The sequence below is a fragment of the Portunus trituberculatus genome, chromosome 16, assembly GCF_017591435.1.
Source record: "Portunus trituberculatus isolate SZX2019 chromosome 16, ASM1759143v1, whole genome shotgun sequence".
NCBI lineage: Eukaryota > Metazoa > Arthropoda > Malacostraca > Decapoda > Portunidae > Portunus > Portunus trituberculatus.
The window spans coordinates 2,899,685-2,924,293 of record NC_059270.1 but is presented as its reverse complement, the minus strand read 5'-3'; the positions used below and the strand labels follow the sequence as shown (position 1 = coordinate 2,924,293).

Here is a 24,609-nt window from a genome sequence, read left to right as displayed (position 1 = left end):
TAGTCAGTGCTGAATCAATAGGAAGCTTTACAAGAAGATTCGACAAATTTACGGATGGGGTGACAGATGGAATTAAGTAACTTTCTCATACAGGGACTGCCACGTGTAAAGCTAGCGGCCTCTTGCAGCTTCCCTTTCTTCTAATGTTCTTATGTTCCTATATTTCAGCTCAGTGAATTGTCTAGCTTCACTGTGATTAAAAGTAAAAGCGTCGTAAGTGTTATACTCTCATCTCGCAGCTAAAGAGTTTAAAATTATCGCTTTGCTCTTTGTAACATCGTCAAGAGAGTAAAAAAGCACCAAGCCAGCATACAAGTAAATATCGTGAAGAGTTATAGTCATACTCAGCTTGGAAAACGAGCTAGAACGAAAACGAAAGGAGAAAAATACAAGAGCAGCAACCCGGCACAAGAGTGGAGGTTTTAAAGAGTTATCAGTGTTTTTCTTTTATGGGGTGAGCTGAAGTGGTTTCAAGAGAGCAGCACAGTAAGCGTGTATGAATTGTAGTGGCAATTTATCTGATATGTTAATGGTCTCGAGAGAGTAATATCACCTCACTAGATCTTTAAGTTTTGTAGTTCTGAGCCTTTCCTCTTTCTGTCTCATCCTTTTTGTCTGCGTTGGGGAAGGGAGGGAGTGAAATGCCACATGTGTGCGAGTGTTTTTTATGTCATTTCTTTCCCCATAAGATATGAATAACGCGCGGTGTTAACAGGCTCGGCTCTTTTGCACCCAGGAGTGGAAATGTTCGGTAAAACTCCCATTACGGCAGTTATGTCTTTTGTGCGCCACACGCCTCCTTTCTGTTTGTTGACGGTAATGACGGTGCTTCACGCGTGACATACACACACACACACACACACACACACACACACACACACACACACACACACACGGCAGGTATTCTGGTCGATAGCTCAATATTGCTACATTGTTCCATTCAGTAAAGCGTGCAATGACTTCACACCTCCCTCCTCCTTTGACACAGTAAGGCCTCCACAAAGACCACACATTCATGCTGACACGTATACTCGTCAGCAGTAAACCTTTGCCACTCTCGCTTCATGTGCACACGATACCTCAGTTGTGGACCAGTGGAAAATAGAAAAAATGGAAGTGAAAGTAAAATACAGAGACAAATATAAATGCAGTGAAGTGTATTGTTAGCGTTTATGGTATTTCAAAATGTACATCGACACACACACACACACACACACTCACACGATTTTTTCTGACAAAAAAATGGTTTCTCTTAAATAAACAAAAAATGAAAAAGGTACAACAACGTAATAATAAAAATAATAATAATAATAATAATAATAATTCCTTTACCACACAAACACGCTCACATTGAAAAAGGTATAAAGAAACTAAATGAATCCTTCAAAACCTCTTCTTCCACTCCTCTAAGAATGATGCGAGAGTAATATTGATCGTTACACACACACACACACACACACACACACACACACACACACACACACACTCCTCGGTAAACATTTATTTATATTAAATCCTTTGTAGGGGTAATAGCGTGTTGAAGAGGAGGAGGAGGAGGAGGAGGAGGAGAGGAAACAAGGAGGAGGGAGAATAAAAAGGCAAGTGAGGTTAAGTGAGGAAATGAGGAAGGAAACATAAAGCGAAAGAGGAAGAACGAAAGTTCTGGAGAGGTCGCAAAGGAGGAGAAGAGGCAGGAAAAATAGGAACGAAAGGGGAAAAAGAGTCAAGATAATTAAGCTCTATTGAAAGGGAGATGGAGGAGGAGGAGGAATAGCTAAATGGAAAAAATGGAGGAAGATGGTACAAAAAAGAAGAAAAAAGGGGTTAGAAGAAAAAAAAGAGTAGAAAAATTATATACGGAACTGGTGGAACAAGCGGCGGTGTTGTGTAGGGCGGAAAGCGGCGGGAGGAAGGAAGCACCGTGAGCAAAATGGGATAACTTCATATAGACGGCAAACGAGAGAGCTGCGTTGGTGCGTGAGCGAGAGCGCGAGAGAGAGAAAGAGAGGAGCAGGAGGAGGAGCCGCGAATGAACGAGAGATACTAAGTAATATGTATTATGTATATCGAGCTCATAGCGGCAAGAAAACACAGATGGTAATCGTCTCGATAAAAAGAGCCGAAAATTACCTTCAGCCGAAAGTGAAGAAGCGAGAGAGCGGTAGAGAGAAACATTAGCGAGAAAGGCAAGGCGTGTTTAGCGATAAATGTTGCGGCCAGAATGTTGAGAGTTTAGGGCGATGGGGAGGTTATACAATTCGCTCTGTGGCATTTAGTGAGGAACAGAAATACAGGGAAAAGAACAGAACTTTTGGGGAGATCAATGCAACAATTATGGAATGTGGAATGTAAGAGATCGTTTCCCTTTCCTTCTTTCACCTTTTGGCGTTTAGTGAGAAAGAAATAGAGAAAAGAAAAGCAAATGAATATTAATGAAAGAAGAAAACTTTTTGGAGGGATCAATGTAACAATTATGGAATGTGGAATGTACGAGATAGTTTCCCTTTCCTTTTCCACTTTTTCCTCTCTCTCTCTCTGAATAGGGCAGGCTTAGGGAGCGAGCACAGTACAGCCATTGGAACGAAGCGTGTGCGAGGAGATATTGAGGGAGGGTAAGGCGAGGCGAGCGATGAGTGAATATAGACGTAAATAAATGAAAAGGTGAAATGTGTGGCAGTTATTGGAATATGAAACGGAAGAGAACTAAGGGGATGGTAATAACTGGCATAACATGTGTATACGTAAACACACACACACACACACACACACACATTCCACGCATAACAAGCAGCTTCACCCAAAATATTCACGAACAAAATTGAGAATCACCTGAACAAAGGAAACACGACAAAATGAAAAATAGAAGCTGGAAAAAAAAGGAAAAATTTCACATGTGCCGAGAGAGAAATACACAAATAAATACAAAAAATAAATACATACACTGGAATTTCAGAGCATAACACTACACGGAAAACTCACTGACGGCAAGAGAAGCAAGAGAGAAAAAGGGAGCTTGAAAGTGAATTTTTACCAAGAGTCACGTGTAAAGCTGCACTACAAAACCAAGCAACACACTAACACACGAAGACACACTTGTAACTTTCTCCCCTTCATACACACACACACACACTATACCATCACTAATACCTACGAGTGTATGGGAAGAGTAGCGATGCACGTACACTAGGGAAATTATACGGCATTGAAAGCAGAAGGGAAAACGTGAAGGGAAATACACAGAGGGGTACTTTTGTCGCTGGATTACTGCGTGCACGTGGACGGAGTGTTGCGGCGATCACAGTGCACGCCAGGAGGGGGATGCACCGCTGACAAAGAGACGATTAGGACGCGAGAGTAAAAACCGAACAAAATGCAAAATGTGGCGAATTAAAAGCGAGGGAAGCCAGCATAATGGAGGCGAGGAAGGGAGAGAAGTGGCAGTTATGGCGAGCAGGGGAGGAGGGCGTCTGAAGTAGTGCCAATGGTGGTGGAAGTGGTAGTGGTGGTGGTGGTGGTGGTGGTGGTGGTGGTGTATTGGTGACCAATGACTGCGCTCAACTAATGAACAAGACTCATTCAACCACAGGTGCTAAGAGACCCACTATACACGCCACACCACATGTTAACAGGTCACAGTGTCTTCACCACCATCATCACCACCACCACTATCACCAACAACACTACCAATGAACACAGAAGAAAAGTTCCAACATTAAAACAAACAACTCCAGCAAACACACGCCAATTGCCAGACCGTATAAAAAAGACGATTAGACGACAAACAATTAAACCAACGGATAAATGAACGATTGGCGTGCGTCGCGGAGCGGAAAGCCAACCACTGAGGCGAGGAGGAGGTGACAGGGGGTATGTGAGTGATCGATAAGGAGGGAGATGCTAAGACGAAGTGTTTGGAGGGGAGACGAAGAGAAGTAGCGGCGGAGAGAGAGAGAGAGAGAGAGATGGACGCCGCGAGGGGAGGGCCACGCTAGGGACACTGGAGACCTGCTAGAGGAAGGGGCCGAGTCGGGGAGGGGCTGGAGTGGTATGTGTACAATTCTATGGAGGAGGAGAGGAAAGAAGCTTTTTTCTTTTAAATAAATTAGCGAGCTACGAACAAGCCCGAGGGGGGAAAGAGGGCACAAGATGAAAAGGAAGGGAGGGAGACGTAGGGAGGGAAGAGGGTGCTGGAGGATGATGAGGGATTATTGCTGAAGGGAGGAACGCGGCTGTGAGGGGAATGCGCCAAGTGACGGAGAAAAGGGGAGGCGAGGGGGAGAGATGAAGAAGAGAGAAGGGAGGGTAGGAGGGAGAGAACGAAGGAGGGAGAAAGAAAGATGAAGGAAGGAGGGAGCTAATAGGATTACACAAGCAAGTGGCGTCTTGATGGCACCCGACCTGCCGCCGCCGGTACTACCATAACGCATCCCTCTTCCTTCCTCCTCCCACCTCTTCCTTCACCTCCACGATGCTGCCGCCCGCACCTTCCTTCCCTTCCCTCCCCGCCACAGCCTCCATCCTGCCGCACTACCACCACCACCACCACCACAAAGATCACCAATATGAAAACTCCTGCCCACCTCTCCCCTCCCCCCCGACCAGCCACTCTCCGCCTCACCTTCCAGTCATCATTATCCTAGCCGTTCATTATCCACTGGCATCATTAAGGATCTGCCCCATCTTAATCACCGTCACCATTATTACCTCACTAATTCTCCACCACCACCGCCACCACCAGCGCGGGGTCCCAGCCTGACTGACATTACTGTCTCTTGGTGCTCCGTGACTGCCTGGCCACAGCATCCCCAGGCGCTGGTTAACAGGTGCGTCTGACCAACCATTAATTACCCAGGGGATCAGAGCCCTGTCGCCAGGAGACCAACACCACCATGGCTTCACCATCACCACCCACCACCACCGCTTCTCCCCGTCCAGCCGTTAGTGGCACCGCACCAACACACTAACTAGTCTGACAGGATTTGCTTACTTGGGCTCGCACATACCACAGTTTGCTGGGAACCCAATATCGGGGCGTCAGGTGTGGCCTTTATATTCCCGCGTGGGGATCTTCACACCACACTAAACCTTTGCGCCAGCTAGTCCATGCAACACGACGCGATCCTCATGACGCCACGCACCAATGAGACAGGAAGAGTGAGGGAGTACGAGCCGATAAGCTTAAATATCAAATGTCTGAGTGAATAGAGCGGTGTGTTGTAATGGCACCACCACCAAAACAGTACCGCTGTATACTCATCCACTCACCACCACGCCGACATTTCCACAAAGACCATGGACGCTTCCGGTAAAGTCGCCGCCACCACCGCTAACAAGCAAAATACACCCCATGCAAGTGTCATCTAAGCGTTTCAGTGTGTTTGAGGGCACGTTTTTCTAGAATAACTTTGTAACGAACATGCATATCATTCTGAAATTTTCCCACAGTGTACTTTACATCCTCCCCGAATATCCCAATGTGTCAAGAATCGTCAACAGTATATAATAATGGCACTTCTCCCTACAAAAACAGGAGAAAGTCACTTATCCCTCACGAAGAAACGGACAAGTGGTGAGAAATGGTGACATAGTACTATCTGTGACGTAGTAACAAGCTCCACCCACATAGTCCCTTCCCCTGCTCCTACCCTCCCTCTCTTCCATCCCCCACCCCATATTTCGCTCCCTTCCACAATCCCTGCATCGTCCTCCCTGTGTAAGTAGTGGCGCCACGCACGACCTTCCCGCTGCCTCGTAAAGAATGCCTCGCCGGTGTTTCCGCAATGATGACCTATCCCAGGGATGTCGGTGCGCGCGTGTACACCAGACTCACGACACACACACACACACACACACACACACACACGGCTTACGGTCGCGCCCTGCCAACTTATGTCATATTTCCATTGATTAGGTTACGTCTGGCAGGTTTCCAGGTAACGTGCTATACCTACACCAGCTGTGAAGTATTTGCATTTCCCAGAGGATACAGCTGACTCCAAGCCTCGATGCGGCACACGTCACCTCACCACCGTTCACACCGCAGAGGGATTCACCGCCTCACAAAGGAGAGCCAACCTTATTTCACGGTCTTCACCCACGGCAAGCAACGCCTCCATACAAGGAATAAATATGCGGGAATGCTCAACTGGTGAATCTTTTCCTTATAAGAGGCAGTATAACCTTTGTCTAGCTGGTGATGCACAAGGCTATAGTGGTGTCTGCTGGCTTCCTCGACAGTATTCTCGCATCGTCCTTATTATCGTCACGCAATGCTTCACATCCCCACGTGTCCCCGCCCATCCTTCCCGATGTTCCAGTCGGAGGTTAAAACTTTCTGCTCCGTTGATAGAGGTAGTGCACCCTCACCTCACCCTCGGCACCTCGCTTCACCCGATACTCCAACACCCGCTGGCCAATGCTAGTTACTGTGACCAAACCGATGCGCCCCTGGACAAGATCTAATGATTACGCTCATTAGGTGAAGCAACGCAGGACTGCCACCCTCCTCCTCCTCCTCCTCCCCCTCCCTCCCTCCACTCACCTCCTCCCCGCAGCGCACGTGACGCAGCGGTGATCCTTGCGCAACGCTGTTCACTAAATGACGAAAAAGAGAAGGAAAAAATATGCATACAACTCAGCGGTGCACACAACAGGGCCACGAGCAAGTATATGTGAGGCGACACACACACACACACACACACACACACACACACACGTTGCCAGAGGGAGGGGAAGTGGCACCCGAGTGTGTTAACTCACCAGTGTCCTTAATGAGCGAGCCGATCAATTCCCCCTGTTGCTGGGTCATTACCGGAGGGGACACACACACACACACACACACACACACACACACACACACACACACACACACACACACACAAAGTCGATAAACTAATCAGTGAGGCACAAGCAGATATTAAAGGAACTCCTCACGATAACCACTACATCAACAAGTAATAACCGATCGGAAGCCTTGTGGCGGCCGGCGTGCCTGTGTGTCGTCACGGAAACCTGCACTCAACCCTCACTAATGTCTCGCTGCCTCGCCCTGTTATTGGAAGGCGGCCGTCACACTACCCACTTCCAAATATTAACTTAGGCACCGACCCATCGTTACGCGAGCCCTCTGGCAGGTAAACAGGGAAACAGAAAGATAAATAGAGCCTGAAAATATATTACTGCATATGCATAACGTTTGCAGGATGTTAGATTGATAGAGTTCGGTGTATGTGGCGTCAGGTTAGTAGGTTAGGTTAGGTTAGGTTATGTGATGTTAGGTCAGTAGGTTAGGTATGGGAGTGGATACGCAGACTGGGGATACATAGGGAGCAAGGGCCTAGAGAATGTAATCCTATACATGTATGGCACGATAAGAAATGGAAAAACTATAGACTGTAACCCTACACATGTATGGCATATCTATTTACATTAGGTTGTGTCACGTTAGGTCAAGTTACGCTGACTCACAACTGCTCGGGAATACATGCAACGTTATAGTAATTTTTGATGCACGATAAAAAAAAAAAGAATCAATGATGAGTGAATATTAAAGCAAGCATTCCTTTTAGCATATATAAACACCGAACACTCGCTTTCTCGTTAACGTGTAGCGCAGCGAGCACTGATGAAAGGCTGCATGGGAAGGGCTGGTGGTGGTGGTGGTGGTGGTGGTGGTGGTGGGGCAAGAGGATGGTATAAAATAGGTTATGGAGCAAGCGGGCCATAGTAATAACACGTGGATTATTACACGCCCTGCTCTAAGCTGTAATTAATATCTACACCAATATCATGAGACTCGTGCCAGCTGACAGCAACAACAACAGCAACGGCAACAGCAAAAATAATAATAATAATAATAATAATAATAATAATAATAATAATAGGAAAGGGAAATCTGAGCAGGACTTTTACGACTTTATTTTCCGACAGGAGTTTCACCTTACGGCTTCCTTGGGACACCACACACACACACACACACACACACACACACTCCCCCTTCCGAAGCCCTAGTCAGGAATATATCAAGGAAACTTAACGTGTGTTGCAGGTTTCTCACTTTCTCCATCAATCACCGATAATAAACCCGTCCCTAGTAGTAGTAATAATAATAATAATAATAATAGTTTGCAGTTTAATTAATGAAATATCGATGCCTGCCCGCTATTCTTTCCCGGTACGCCATTAATCAGCTTGACTCATTTGATTCATCAGACTCTCACTCTCACTCTCACTCTCACTCTTTCTAACGGGACGCCAAATCCATTACTTTCTGCTTCATGGTTCATATTGCCGATCTCCCATACTCTGATGTCTGGCGGGGCGTGGTGGTGGTGACAGTCGTAACAGTAGTAGTAGTAGTAGTAGTAATAGCAGCAGCAGCAGATCACAACAACGATGACTTAACAGCATGAGGAGAGAAGAAAAGTGAGAAGGAAATGAAGGTGAAAAGCCTTATACAGCAAGAGGAGGAGAAAAAGATGGTGATGGCGTTGGAAGCAGGTTATAGATCAAGTAGCGATGATGGTGATGATGGAGGTGGTTGTGGTGGTGGCAGTAGCGGTGGTGGCGATGGTCGTAATGGAGGAGGAGGAAGAGAAAGTTGAATATCAGACACAAAGGAGACTCTGGTAACGGAAGGACTTATAATTTACGACCACATCATCCACGTTACTATTCTCCATTACTCTCCGTTACTCTACAGGACAGTGTTACGTTACGTGTAGGGAGGAAGTGTGAGAGGGTTCTTCACCTCCCGCTCGAGGCACACACTTCATTCCTGCACACACTTCCGGCAGGGGAAAGAAACAGGAGAAAAACAGTTCTCTTAAGCAAGGAGCGTAGAAAGGCAAGGCCACAGAGACAAAAAGGTGGTTATCTCTGCCATATACGTATGAGTAACTCTCGTATTACTAAACTCTTCATTTCTTTAACCTCTTCAGTTCCATGATGCGTTTTCATATTCATTCGGCTTACTATTTAATGATTTTGTACACCTTTAGAAGCTTATGTGGGGATCAAAATAGTGAGGACCGTGGCCATTCATCTTCTAACCTCCATAGACCCTTCCTAATGTCAATAAAATGGTATAGTCGTTACATAAATCTCAATATAAAAGTGTCCCAGTCCTGATGGGGTTAAAGGTCGCAGAGATGATTAGTTTAGTTTTGGTAGCTGTGTTTACAATACTGGTGGTGCAGAATCTTAGTTAACCCTTCAGTACTAGGACGCATTTCTCTTCAGTACTAGGACGCATTTCTATCTTAAGTTTTGGGTGTGATTAGACGGTTTTATTGACATTAGGAACGGTCTATGGAGATCGGAAGATTAATGGCCACAGTCTTCACTATTTTAATCCCCCACATAAGTTTCTGAATCTGTATAAACTGTATAAAACCACCAATTAGTAAGCAAAATGAATATGAAAACGTGTCCTGGTACTGAAGGAGTTAAAATCATACTGATACTTGAGAACCCAAATAAATTCCAGCTTGATATAAAGGACAGGACAACGAGACAGAGGAATAGTCTCACGTAGCAATAGGGTAAAATATCACAGTAAGATCTTAAGCTAAAATCATCAAGGTAAATTTTCCAGATCAAAGCAGGCCGAGAGCAGGTAGCGGCATGGTGTCCGGGGAGGGGAGGGAGGAAGCAGCTCTTGACCCGGCAGTCTCACATCTCTTTGTTTCCAATGTTTACTGAAGCGATCCGTAACTAGTCAGGCGGAAGATAGTTTAGTCTGAGATGTGTATGACGAGGAGGAGTAGGAAGAGGAGGTTGGTTAGAAAAGGAGGAAAAAGAGAAGAGGGAAAGGAGGAGGAGGAAGAGGAGGGGGATAGAAAAGGAGGAAAAAGAAGAAGGAGGAGGAGGAAGGAGGAGGAGAGAGGGGGGAAAAGGAGGAGGAGGAGGAGGAGGAGGAGGAAGAGGAGGAGGAAGAGCAGGGGGGATAGAAAAGGAGGAAAAAGAAGAGGGAAAGGAGGAGGAGGAGGAAGAGGAGGAGGAAGAGCAGGGGGGATAGAAAAGGAGGAAAAAGGGGAGGAGGAGGAGGAAGAGGAGGAGGAAGAGCAGGGGGATAGAAAAGGGAAGAGGAAAGGAGGAGGAGGAGGAGGAGAAGGAAGAGGAGGAGGAGGAGGAGGTCGAAGACGATAACCGAGATAAAAAAAGGAAAAGATTACTCGCACACAACACACAACAACAACGACATACACTAATACAACAAAAATAATAAATGTTGTGCCTGTAATAATGAGGTGGACGTTGGTGAAATAACACGGTACTGATGATAATGACGACGATAATGATGATGATGATAGTGATGACAACAAGCAGACTTTGATGTCAAAAATACAACGGGTTTAGTTAATTCTTTCACAATCACCACCAAAACCCACCAGGACCACCACCACCACCACCAGGACCACCACCCCCCACCACCACCACCACCACCACCACCACTATAGTCTGTCTACTCTAAAATGACCTCTGGATTTCAAACATATTGTAGCTCATTGATAACGTGATTGATTTGATGTGAACAGTACTTATTTTCAACGCACTTTACTTTTCTGTTGATCAACGCACTTATTACAAGGACAGCTCACGGTTTTCCTCAAGCTCTGACAACCACGCCTTCCCTGGGACACCATTCAGACCGAGACCCAGAAGCCAATTTGAGTAGACAGACTAGCAACCCAACCCTCATCTTCATCAACCTTACTCCACTCACCTCGCCTCGTCACATATACACAACACCATCACGTAACCAAGCCACACCCATCCCTCCACTCTCTCCCCTCCTCCCTCCTCCCCTTCAGCGGCGTCCATCGGGGCACTGCAGAGTATTTGCCTAATTGTATTTAGGTAATTGGGCGCCGCAAGGTACAGGTATCAAAGAGGACAGCCAAAGCCGCTCCACTAATCCCGTCTGGTTGTCTCTTTTTTGTTGATGTTTTATTCACGATGATGATTTGCCAGAGAGAGAGAGAGAGAGAGAGAGAGACAGGCATACAGGCACACACGCAGGCAGATGCAAACAGATACAGAGAGACAGACAATATACATAGACAAAGAGAAAGGGAATACGAGAAAAGAAGATAAGGATCGTATACACACACACACACACACACACACACACACACCACACACACCCACACCACACACCCCCCCACACACACACCGATAGCTATATAATCAACACCAACTGAGTGCGAGGCTTCGCAGTACCCCACAGGGTAAATGTACTTCCTTCCTGAGCCTCTCCCGTCAGTCCATCCATCTACTCCCTTCTCTCTAATCTCTGTCCTGTTCTGTGTGCCCTTCATTATGCGGATGGCTGCTCGATGCTTCGTGTGTGTGTGTGTGTGTGTGTGTGTGTGTGTGTGTGTGTGTGTGTGTGTGTGTGTGTGTGTGTGTGTGTCCTATTCTAGATCCAGTCCAGTTTTTACTACACACTACAGAAGCAAGGTCTCCTCACTTGAGCCACTTTCGTCCCAAGGGGGTACATTAGTGGCGTCATCTATGTACTCTTGTCAATATTTCCTTATTTATGACACTAGAAATGCGCTGCTTGTTCGTGTCTACCTCCTTTGAAAACATGTGACGAGACTCACAGTTCAGCCATCACGTATCGCTACCCTCAACAATTTGTTAGGCTGTCTTCACCAAAATCGATAGCCAAGGACAAAATCAAGCGATGCCACCGATAAAAATGTATCAATATATTCTTTCTCAGACCTTAGCACCATCGTGACAGGTTCGCACGTTTGGAGTGATGATCAATACACCACCCAGTCAGTGATGGTTGTGCGATGTCTTTACTTGACTCATAAGTTCATTTTTTTATGTAGGAGGACCACTCACCAAGGGGATAAGCTATAAGGAGGAAATACAAAAGCAGGCAGGGAGTTCCAGAGTTTACCAGAGAAAGAATGAATGACAGAATAAAAACTCTTATATTAGAGAGGTGAACAGAATAGAGACGAGAGAAAGAAGTCTCATGCAGCGAGGCCACGTGGGAGAGGGGAGGCAAGCAGTTAGCAATATCAGAAGAGCAGTTGGCATGAAAGTAGCGGTAGAAGATGGCAAGAGATGCAACAATGCAGCGATAAGAAAGACTGAAGAAAGCCAGTCAGAGGAGAATTGGTAAGACGAAAAGCATTTGATTCTACCCTGTCTTAAATAGTAAGAGTGGAATCTTCTCGTTAGTAAGGTTTGTTTTGTGGATGGAATTAGACAGAACACACTCGTACATAATGTGTTCTTGAGGTATGTGATAGGTTTTACACATTTAACCCTGGAATACATTTTTATCATGGGATCTTATGTACGATTAGACCATCTTATTGACATTAGGAAGGATGCATGAAGGTCAGAAGATTAATAGCCACAGTCTTCACTATTTTAACCCCCACTTAAGTTTCTGAAGCTGTATAAAAGCACCAGATAGTAACCAGAAGGAACATGGAAACGCGTCATTGTACTGAAGGGGTGAATTACCAAACCTCAGCAACAAATCGATACATTTCCTCGATATTGTGATTTTTCCCTCTAAAAGATAAAGTGTCGGGCAACTAATCAGTAAAATACAAAACTCGCACGTCTTCGAAAACACCACATACTCAGATTTACATAATTACCTGTAGTACATCATCCTTAACTGCCTCCACGTCTCCACATACTCGTTCGCACATCCATTAGTTCTTTTTTTTCTTTTTTTTTTTGGTGTGTGTGAAAGCAACTTATTTAATGGGAATTTTCTTGTGGATTCTCTGACAGTCTTGAACAAAAAGAGTTCTGTGAGTGGCAGGCGAGGGCGTGGCATGATGAATTGCCTCGCTGTATATCTTAACGTGCGCACCAGATGCCATTAATCATCACAGCCACTTCCCCGTAGCCGTTCAAGGTCACGTGTTGGTCCCAGAACCTGTATTGAATTTAAAGGAATTTGTGTCTGGTCAGTTGACGGGGCGCAACTTTCTAGTGTGGTAACAGCCGAGTCTGTCCTCCGCCCCACTACCAAGACACACGCACCACGCAGACACCAGGCACCGTGCACGTGAAGGACGGGTTCACGCAAGCTGCTCGTGGGGAGACACTTGTGCTGCAACGGTTTTTATGATGTAGGTGTTACGGATGCGTGTTGCGGGGTGAGGTAGGGAGGAGTGGGTGAGGGAGGGAGGAAGAGAAGAGCGTCCTTGGAGATGTGAATGCATGAATTACCGGGAACTGAAATCGCGACATTTTTTGAATGGGATAGTTCAGAAGAGGAAAACACTGTCTGGCGAATCCTCTTATTATGGAAATACTATTCGCCTTGCAACAGAAGAGTAAAAAAGATGACATGGCAAAAGTTACTGACAACGTTAATAAAGTGAAGCACTTATGCAAATCATCCAAAGTGGGGAACATTCTTGGGGCGTCTTGGAAATGCGGGACACATTCCTCAAAAAAAAAAAAAAAGGAGCCGTCGCGCCGGAGACAGTGGATTCTTGGCTGCTTGGTGAACGTGACTCGCTTTACCTCCAAACGTTATGATAGACTCCAGCCTCGGCTCAGGGAGAAATGCTCTATAAGGGATTCTATTCGTTAGGGAGGAAAGGGATCAGTGAGGCGCTACCCAAGCAACTCAATATCGCCGCGAGGCCAGGACACACACACACAGACCACTCCGCCCCACGGCCACGCTCTTCTGCTGCGAAATATTAAGATGGACGTACGTAGTATATATAATAACACACTTCTCTTTTCCTACCAATTATCATTCATAAAAATGAATAACCATGATACTTTTCCTGCAGACAAAATAAAAATATATACATAAAAATCAACTTTCGCAACCTTTCCTCCTAAATTAGTTGTTTAATTATTGCTGCCTGATCAATTATTAATAACACTAAAAATGTGCAACAGAGGATGAGGCGGGGAGCGGGCAGAGTAGACGAGGGTAACGGGGAGGTGAGGGGGCAGGAAAGGGGAAGAAAGAGTGGGAGGAAGAGCGTGAAGATGAACGGTGAAAGAGAAGGGAGGAAGAGCGTGAGGGGGAACGGGGAAAGAGAAGGGGGAAAGTGGAGGAGAGAGGAGGTAAATAGTTCTCCTCCTAAAATGCAATTCACTTGATGTGGCGCTGAAATGAGGAGAGATGGAAGCAAACTTTTGATATTTTATGGTGAGATAAAGTTGGGTTTCTTTGGGGAGGAGGGAGGAGGAAAGGAAAGAGGGGAAGGGGGAGAACGGGAAGAAATGTGTGTGTAACGCAGTAACGCTGGATGTGGGAACTACCTCACGACTTGACCCTTGTCGCCCTTCTCGAGGTAGTATCCCCATTTAATAAAAAAAAAACATCGGGTCATAGTCACATTAGCAGCGTGGAGCTCTCGGTGTAAAATTTTACTGTAAAATAACCGAAGTATGATAACTTAAATCCCAGGGAGCTCACCTTTTGTTTTGGGAAGCCCCGCCCTGTTCTGCCTCCCTAACTACGTAACTTTGCTACCTGCTGCCCAATGGTAATGGTTACTTAGCTTAGGGAGCGAACGTGTACTCCTACGAGCCTCGTTGGTATCAGTATTTCCAGTCACTCGCATTTATTGTTGAAGAAGTGTTGGTCCGTCGGTGACTGAGGAGTAACTGCCTTCCGTATAATTTTGGAGAGGCGAAGTGTTCTCCTATTGTGTCTCGAACCCTGTGATTCGAGCAGGTTTAAGTGTTCTATTCAGTATCATATTGTTTCGAAGCCTGTGATTCGAACAGGTAACCGATACAAGCTCGGTTTATTATTGTTACCCCTTTTACTATATATACAATTTGTACATTCTGTGGGTATTTCCACACTGGGCCTGTGCTGCTGTGAGCCACTATTCTGTACACTCCCGACTCCTGCTGTTACTGTTGCTGTTATTGGTGTTTTGGTGGTGGTGGTGGTGGTGGTGATGGTAGTGGTGATGATAGTCGTGGTGGTGGTGAAAGTGGTGGTGTAGATGTAAGGCAGGTTGAAGTGGTGGTGAGGAATGATGTAATGACTGCTTAGGTTTGATATAATGGTGATGACAGTGGTGGTGATGGTGGTGGAGGTGACTTATAACTTGAGGTGGGGCTTAACTATGCTCAATTAAACCTTAGATGTTCTTATCACGAATGGCGATTTTTTTTTCTTTAAATTGATTTTCTCTCTCTCTCTCTCTCTCTCTCTCTCTCTCTCTCTCTCTCTCTCTCTCTCTCTCTCTCTCTCTCTAAAGCCTAATCCTTATCTCCCCTCCACCCCCTCCCTCCTGTCTCACATCCCTGCTTCTCTATCACACTCCCTCGTCCCTCTCCCTCCGTCTCAGTGTTTCTCCAGCAGCGTCTGTCCTTTCCTTCCTTCCTCCCCCCTCTCTCCCTCTCTCTTCCTGCGTTTCTTTACTATGTTCTTCCATTCATTTCATTTTTCTCCTCCTGTCTCCCTCCCTCCCAGCACATGTTTCCTTGTTCGGCAATATTTCTTCCCTCCCTGAGTCATCTCGTAACGCCGTCACACATGTAGATGGCACCTCCCACGGACTGTCGTTGTTTGTGTTCTGTTACTTTAAGATTCATAGCTTTATTCGTCTTTCTCTAATCTCTCTTTGGTGATTAACGCATCGCTGTTACTTGGGTCGAGTTGCCACATACCACAAGTCTCTGTACCACTTAACTATCGCCATCTGATAAGTCACTTTTCTACTCGATCACGGAGATATGATGTGATTTTAGTCTTATATCGGTATTTCAGTGTTCATTACCACATCTTAGCCTTACGTATAGGCTTACCAATCATATAAATGTTGGGAGTTTATAGTTATTCTATACGATAAAGATAAGTTACTTTTCTACTCGGTTCATGGAGATATGATGTGATTTTAGTCTTATATCGGTATTTCAGTGCTCATTACCACATCTTAGCCTTACCAATCATAAATGGTGAGAGTTTACAGTTATTCTATATGAAAAAGAATAATCGCATTAGTAAACAAACAAGGAAGGGTTAACATGGGAATCAAGGGTCAAGTAGCGATGAATGCCTATAGTCCCGCGTCCCTCCACCACTTCGCTAACCTGTGATCCGGCTCGTCAGCTGTGTCGTCTCTCCCTGTTAATGTGTCGAACCTCTTGTATTTCCTGCGCTGACTTGTCCACCGGCGTCCATGGTAACTCAGAGCTGACATCTTGCCTACTTCACCCATTGTATGCTGTGAGACGACTGACTGGTTTGTGTGTGTGTGTGTGTGTGTGTGTGTGTGTGTTTATCATGATACGAAGGCAATGAGACCAAGGGGAATTCCAGACTATATAGGTAAATTTTGTTTTCACTAACGTTCGGCCGCTGCGTCCACGCTTGCAGGTAACTGTGCAGTAATTCAGACTCGCTCACAAAAAACTGACCTGACTGCAATCGAAGGTGTTTTCTCGCTCGTCCAGCATTCAATATGAAACAAAAGATCCAAAAAATACAAAAGAATGACAAGCAAACCTAACTAATATATCTAAACTCTGCCGTCAGGTGTCCTTGGGGGACTGACAACTGAACTTCCTTTACTCTTGGGTTGACTGTTAGTAAAAAAATTAACCCCATATTTGTTGTGGCGAGCTTGTTCCGGTTGCCGTTACGTTTGTTGCAGCAAAGGCATTATACTGACTAAAACCAGTCACTTTCAAATCACATCCCGCAGTATTAATCCGTACACTCGCGGCATTTTAATGTTACTGTGCGCACACTGTGAATTACCAACCCTTCACACTACGAGTGACTCACCGAGACTGACGCACCACAATTCCCTTCCTAACCACGAACGGCGTCATGCGAACCGAGTTGTTTAAGGAAAACAATGAACAGTTGCACCAGCCGCTCGGATATGAATACGCTGGATGAGTTTCTTACGGAGCAGACTAAGCAAACAAACCGAAATTGAGGATTTGTTTATCTTACTCGGAGAATCTTGTCAGCATGAGTGTGGCAACATTTGAAGACTACACAGATTCTTCCGCAAGGAATCCTTTAACCTCCTCAACTTGCAAACAGCTGACCCGTCCCTGCCAGGCCTCCCCTTCCGTATCAACCTCGTTCTCTCATACAAGGAATACGCCCAGCATGCGCTTGCTCCTCCAAGCTTTAAAAAAGAAAAATCAGCTTACAGCGTAAAGTAAAGCACAGGGGGAGGGAGAATTCATACAGCTCTAGGGGTTGTTCCGAGTATAAACTGTTTGAAGTGTTTCGAAACGTTGAAAGAATAAAGGGCATGCTCAGCGCATCCCTAAAACACTCTTTTGTAAGGGGAGACTTTAAAAATACAGAAATGTATATAGTGCAGAGCGGAAGGCCGTTCATCTGGTCATCCTTCTGCCCAACCCCAGGCTCTGCTCGGAGCTGCACCGCCGCTACTGAGGATCTCCTGTACGAGCTGCCTATCCACCGGTGTCTCCCTTCCCTTCCCGCACCTCCGAGCACATTCTCTCGCTTACTCTCCCCATTTTCTCAAAGCGAGGAGTAACAGCCATCATCCATTACCCTTGTAAACTCTGCAGGAGACTGTCGCCTATTTTCCTCTTCAAGATTGAGTTATTTTCAGGCGCAAGATACCAAGTCGCCTGAACATTTTACTGTGCAGACTTTTGGAATTTTCTTCAGCAATAATTCCGGAGAAGCAACAAGGTGACTGAATAACATTATCAAACTTTTCATAGACACAAACACTCAAAATAATGAAGCCCACACCTCACACCACGCGCCGTTCACACCACCACCAATAACAACAGCAACACCAACAAAGACGTCATCACCATCACAACGGCTGCCACCCGCGCTCCGCCACATAAAAACACTTACACAACTACACTGCACGCTATTTGAGAACACCAGAAATGAAAAATAAGTTAGAAAGAGAGAGAGAGAGAGAGAGAGAGAGAGAGAGAGAGAGAGAGAGAGAGAGAGAGAGAGAGAGAGAGAGAAAGAAAGAAAGAGAGAGAGACTGTATTCAAAAACGCTCTGCTCTCTCCACGACTATTTTAAAGGCCACAAAGACGATTAGAAGGGTTTTCAATAGTGTTTCTCCACTTAATAATATAGAAATCTTGATAATCTACCTATATAACAAAAAAAGCACTTTAAAAATTCGTGTAAACTTAGGTAAAGCCTTTTGGAATAGTTGAGGTGAAGAGCAGAAGCGTTTGAGAATACGAGCAGAGAGAGAGAGAGAGAGAGAGAGAGAGAGACCCACCTCACCCGATGCTCGCGTGCCTCGTCTGTGTTAACGCAAAATCCTGACCTTGAGATGCAACACGTAGTTAATTAGGCTGATGGAATAGCTCGTTCATCCTTCCGTCGTCACACCGCGAGGCTTGTGGCAGCAACCCTGGTGAGGAGAGGCGACATCTACGTACTTTGATCAGCCACAAGGTTGAGCAAACAAAAGGTTACATACTGTTGATTGGAGTCCCATATCAATGTTTCCCTTGTTGTGATTTACGAGTGTGTGGTAATGTTTGTTTGTTGAGCCGGATATTTCTCAGCTTTCCTCATTGTTGACTGGGGAGCACACACACACACACACACACACACACACACACACACACACACACACGGTAAGGCTCGCATGCACCAGCTGGGAGTCGCTCTTCACCCTTGGCGGCGATAATGACACGCGACTGCCTGATGAGAAACATAAAACCTCGAGACCCAGACACACAATCTCTTCCATGCAGCGCTGGGCACGATTCTCTACGTCTATTTGGTAGTGGGGCGTTATTCCCAGAGACTCCTTTGCATAATTCGAAAGCTAATTTGCAGAAGTGTCTTGGGTATAAGAGAAATTAGAGTGAGATGAGATGGAGATGCAAGTAAAATGATGGAATATTATTTTATTTTTTAATGCAAGAGAGGAAGTCCGCCAAGGGCAACAAAAGATAAAAAAAAAAAAAGAAGGTCCATTTGAATGCCAGTTCCCTTAAAGATGAAATAGAACTAGCCAAGTCTGGGATAAAAATTTTACGTTTTGGGATTCATACTAATATTGCAAGTTTTTGTACTCTCATGACAACTAACCACTTTTTACATACATTCATTATTTTCTACGATGAACAGAAATGCATTGCCTTCAACACAGGAAAATCGTATTCCCTGCACCGCTCAAACCTCCTCGCAGAATCATGGTGTGCCTCACTATTCACAACAAGGGATGGCCACCAGCATCTATTTTTTTTCCATCAAGTTTTTCCTTGCAAATTTGTGGCAGCCAGTTAGTATTCAGTTCAGTCAAGGTAACCTGAAACTCGCATCCTGCTTTGTTGTTCTGGCCTCACAACTTCCCTTTTTCTCTTCCTCTCCTGACGGTGCACGCTGAGGGCCACGCTGAGCTGCCCATAGACTAAGTGGTGCACCTCTTCACACTGAGTCCACAGCAGGTTAAGAGGGAATAATCAATAGCATATTCCCAGCCAGACACCACTGCTGGTCAAACTATCTGGCAACCTATCACCCCACCAGCCAGCCGCTTGAACTCTCATCCGTCTCTCGTACTTTTTTATTCTATCATACTCCCTTTTTCGTCAACCTCGCGCATCAAACGAGCTATCGCAGGAAACCCACAGCCAATTGAGCGCTAAATTGCAGAATATTCGTGGAATTCTGATCTGTATCTCATATTTTGAGCAAAACATATTAGAGAGAGTTGTGATATCATTATTTTTCCCTCATCTCTTCGTTTTCTTTTAGTTTATCTGTACAGTAGCCGCTCATCTGAACCCTTGGTAAATTAACACCGTGTAGTCTGTTATGAAATGCAAACAGTGACAAACCATGCACTGATCCGGGGCTGATCTCACTCTGCTTGTGTTCCAACAATCTCAGACGCGGGGAACTAAGCCACCTACCCCACGACGCCGGCCACCGCCCCCAAGACCCGCCGGAGGTGAATATGCACTCTGAGAATCTACATTGTCTGAACCTGGAGACTGTGAGCTTGTGGAGGGAACGAAGGAATAAGAGAAACAAAAAAAGATGAAAAATAAAGAGTAAAGAATGGGAGGGGAGAGAAAGAAAAATCAGATAAAATGAGAGAGAGAGAGAGAGAGAGAGAGAGAGAGAGAGAGAGAGAGAGAGAGAGAGAGAGAGAGAGTGGAAAGTGGAGGGTAACATGTCAGTCGAGGCAGACAAAAAAGAATAGAAAAATATAGTGAGGAGGTGCACTTAAATGAAAGGAACTAAAAAAAAATGGATGAACAAGAGCCAGGAAGAGAGAAAGTTTACAGAGACTATAACAGACCTTGGTGTCCTCACGAGAAGATTGACCTAAGAGTACCAAGGTCGAGGTGGAGGAAAACAGACAGTAAAGCAGAAGACTCTCTCCCCACCCTCCACTCCCTCAGGCAGAGGCGCACAGGGAACAGGTTGGATATAAATAACTTACTGGATTAGAAAAATAACAAAAGGAATACAAAGAAAATTTTTGTAGGAAAGAATGAAAATATATGATCAGATGAGTCTCTTTTTCCTGGAGACGAAGAGTTTTAATGTCTGACAAGCAAATGCTGTTTACGGCGGATTTAAGCAAAGTATTTATCAATTAGAATTCCCTGTAGTATTGAGTCTATCACGTCTTGAGGATGCCTGTTCTATAGATTGACAATTCTTTAATCTCTGAAAGTTGGAAGATTTACCAACAATTTTACAACCGTCTTCTTGCTTGTACTTTGAATAGTCTATCATGAAATACTTACTGCATAATAAAAATTGTGTTTAGAATGTGTATATCTGACGCTCAATAAACTGGTTCATAAATAGACCACGGGTGTGTCATTGCTTCATTATTTCAACACGTGGATGGATGACTTAAATATGTGATAATACCGAGGGTTTGAGTCACCGCTCTGCTCAGGCGGTGACCAAACCACTGGTACACTGGCAGCTGCACTGAACCTCATAACCAAACCCTCCGATAAACCGCCGGTGTGGAGGTGTGGTGCACTAACTCAACACGAGGAGGTGGCAATATCGATATTAGTGCAGAATAATAAAGATTTTGACCTTTACGTTACGCGTGCAGCCCTGTATTATGGCTGCAATGCAAGGACTGCCTCAAGGAACGAGCTCGTGCCTTCGTGGAAAAATACTTTGGTAAAATCAAACGTAATTAATAGTTAGCATAACATCTCTTCGATCCGCCACCGTTCTCTGAGTCACGTCCTATTACCTGCAAAGACTACAATTACAAACCAGGGTCTTTTTACGATCGTACGGCAAGTTCACCATATGTATTTCAGTCTGTAAAACTATTCTGATTGAAAGGTGACACTGGGACCACAAGATTCAGGTCGGCACAAGATTGATAAATGTTTTGCCTCAAATTAGTTGGCATGTGAATGAAGCAATGTCTGTGCTCCTTAACGATGATTCATACGTATAAATACATGCATACGTACACTTGCAACATGAATACGTAATGAATCTTATCTGACTGATTGTGTGTGTGTGTGTGTGTGTGTGTGTGTGTGTGTGTGTGTGTGTGTGTGTGTGTGTGTGTGTGTGTGTCTTTACAATAAGAATGTCTGGAATGTGAAATTGTTCGTTTACTCTTAGGTTATGTGACAAGATCTATTTCATCTATCACCCACACGTACAAACATACACATCTGCAATCCTACATTCACCTCTACACGTATGCACATAACCAGGTGAAAATGTGTTGCTTTGGAGTCATCGCTCAGTGGCCACATGCAGCATATCACAGAGCCTCACTGCGTGGGACTGAGGTGACATAACAGCGAGAGGCGACGTAGGAGGAAAGCAAGTCCCGGGAAGTCACCCTGGACTCACGAATCAATAGTGCCTCGATCTGTTGTGAGTCAGTGTGTGTGAAGTAATGTAGTATGAACAGGAGGTAGGTACCGATTGGTGCTTAGGTCTTATTGTCATCGATGCTCAAGATTTCCATTGCTAACATTCCTGGTAGTATTCGTGGATTCGTCTGCTGGTCTCGCTACTTACAATGGCTGTGTTGTAGGTAATGAACACACCTTTACTACACCCTCGAATATTCTTCGTGTCCACGTAGGGGACATGATGGAGGAGTCTCGACGCGGCTGACTCTTCAATGTCCAAGTGTGGCATTCCCCCGCCTTCTCTGATCCTTAATATACCTCAACACTACCACAGCCTCTGTACATGGGTATGTATGAGAGGTATATATGCCTTCCACAAATTCCGATCGTCATCATCCCGTCCAGTACCATCACCACCACCATCACCACCACCATCAGAGCCTAATCTGGGTCACCTGTGTTATTGCCGCGATGCTTTTTCACGAATAACTCAGACTGTGCCTCAGGTAAAACTTTATAGACATGGAAAACACGCGCGCCTGTTGTTTCCACCTGTCATGCTCGCTGAGTGGCAAAGAGAAAAAATGTTTCGTTGGTTTTTCTACGTAACCTGTAGATATATATATATATATATATATATATATATATATATATATATATATATATATATATATATATATATATATATATATATATATATATATATATATATATATATATATATATATATATATATATATATATATATATATATGACACACACACACACACACACACACACACACACACACACACATTTACTGTATACATCCGTATAATTGGTTTCCGAAAATTCAATCTTAACAGAGAGATGACAGTGAAAGCTTTGCCCGACATAATAAAAAAAAAAAAAAAATAGGGAGAAAAAAGTGTAACAACCTGGTGCTTTACGATCAGCGAGGGCACACAAGACGGCACATGTGTATGTTCATACAACAACCAGGCGTCAAGCAGAACAAGTACAAGAGGAAACAAATCACCACCAACAGTGTTCCTGTCTCGCATAATTTTCTCAGAGAAATAAGACTCCCGAGACTCTAGTCCGAAATGAGGATCTCTTTTCTGATATAGGTTCAGCTTCACGAGTTGCTGACGCGTGAAGCGGTAGAGGCAGACAAGAGGGACGTCAGGAAGTGCAATGCCAACAACCAGTCTCATGGCAAGCGTGATGTTGTCAGCAGTAATCCAAGCCACCCTGTGTGTTACAGAGAAGCTGAACAGACTGCTTCTCTACAAATGCTGACGTTGTGGTGAAGTCCAGTAATGCAGCAATGTGTGGCACCAACCACAGACTATTGACACCCAAACACATTAATTCGAGAGAGAGAGAGAGAGAGAGAGAGAGAGAGAGAGAGAGAGAGAGAGAGAGAGAGAGAGAGAGAGAGAGAGTGTCACAAAATCGAATCTAATATGAATCCCTAAGCAGGTGTCCCTGACACGTTTCAAGGACAAGACTGTCGTTACACATGTGTTGGAAAGTAATTACACTGTCACCATTAAGTCCTCACCTGCTTCACCCTCATGGGATCCTGACGTTTTGGTCGACACATGTGGGATGTGACGTCACGGTATTCACACGCCACTTGGTGGAAGGCTGGAAGCTTTCGCTGAACCGTTGTGCAGAAAGCCGTGATCACAACTGTTGTTAGTCTTTACATTAATGCCATGATCGATGTGAACGCTGCGTGTGTTGTCACTGTATGTGTTCAAATTCACCAAATATTTATGATATTGTTCTAATCAAGTTACGAATCACGGCAGGTTCAACGCAATTTATGTAACCACTTCACTGCTCACTTTAAGGTTGTCTCACTGTAAGTCACTCAGTTCCAAACATAACACCACTTTGCATTTTTACCGTTTTCACAGTACTGTACTAAGTGATCTCATATGTGGGCGCTTCCTGCGCTCGAGTTGCCAGGCCGTACTAGTAGTACCTCTTTAGCCTGTCCTCGCGGCCCTGGTCATGCCGCATCGAGGGCACGTCCTCGTCCGTGCCGAGGAAAATAACGTTTGCAGCTTACGTACCTGCCTGAGTGGAACTGGAATAGTTCTATTTACGAATATGAAGATGTTGTGTCAAAGAATGCGAATCCTGAGGGAACACTTAACACAGGCAGCCCACGTGCATGGCGAGCTGTGCGAGTGATGGGTGTGGGGCAGCGGTTCCTTCCGTCCATGTCACTTGCCACCGCCCTCCTCAGATGCCTCGATCCTGCATGCCCCGTCACGCACGTCACATTGATTCATGACACGGTCGGTCTGTTTTCCTTCGTATATTACGGTTCTGTTTTCAGTCTGAGTGTTGCTGTCATAAAACATTACCAAGAGCACATAACAGTAACACCTCAAATACCTTTATTTGACTTCATCTTGTCGAGATCAAATTATTATTCCATTAAGTATACAGGGTTTAGCTGCATTGTGTAGATTGATGAGCTATTTTCATAGAGCACTAAAGAAATAAAGAACGAAAGGACCGCCTGTAACACCACCCCACACAGCACAGAGTCGAGGCCGACACTGACGGGCTGGCTCAGTAGCCTCAGTTCAGGGTTGACTGGGATCGTCGCGGAAGGCGAGCAGTGGCAACGTGCTGAGCGCGAGTGATGCTGGGGTCGCCGACTTCGGGTTGGCTGACTCTACGCCTAACCACCACGCCGATCGCCCCGTCTGTCTACATAAGTACTGCCGGGGCTCGTCGGGCTCACTTTTTGCCGTGCGCTGGCCTTGGTGCACACACTG

General features: G+C 45.2%; 1 protein-coding gene across 2 annotated transcripts in view; it reads right to left on the bottom strand.

The window, feature by feature from the left end:
* Positions 1–24,370, bottom strand: part of LOC123504579 (tip elongation aberrant protein 1-like) — a 136,569-nt gene extending 112,199 nt beyond the window's left edge. Inside the window, exon 1 of one of the 2 annotated variants that reach the window (XM_045255202.1) lies at positions 23,373–24,370. Coding sequence is in view for 1 of the 2 variants with exons in the window: in XM_045255200.1 (XP_045111135.1) it covers positions 16,069–16,196 (128 nt within the window). In the remaining variant the exon portion in view is untranslated. Of the gene's footprint in view, positions 1–16,068; positions 16,689–23,372 lie in introns of those variants that run through there. The other variant, XM_045255200.1, reaches the window with a different exon arrangement.
* Positions 24,371–24,609: the final 239 nt, after the last annotated feature.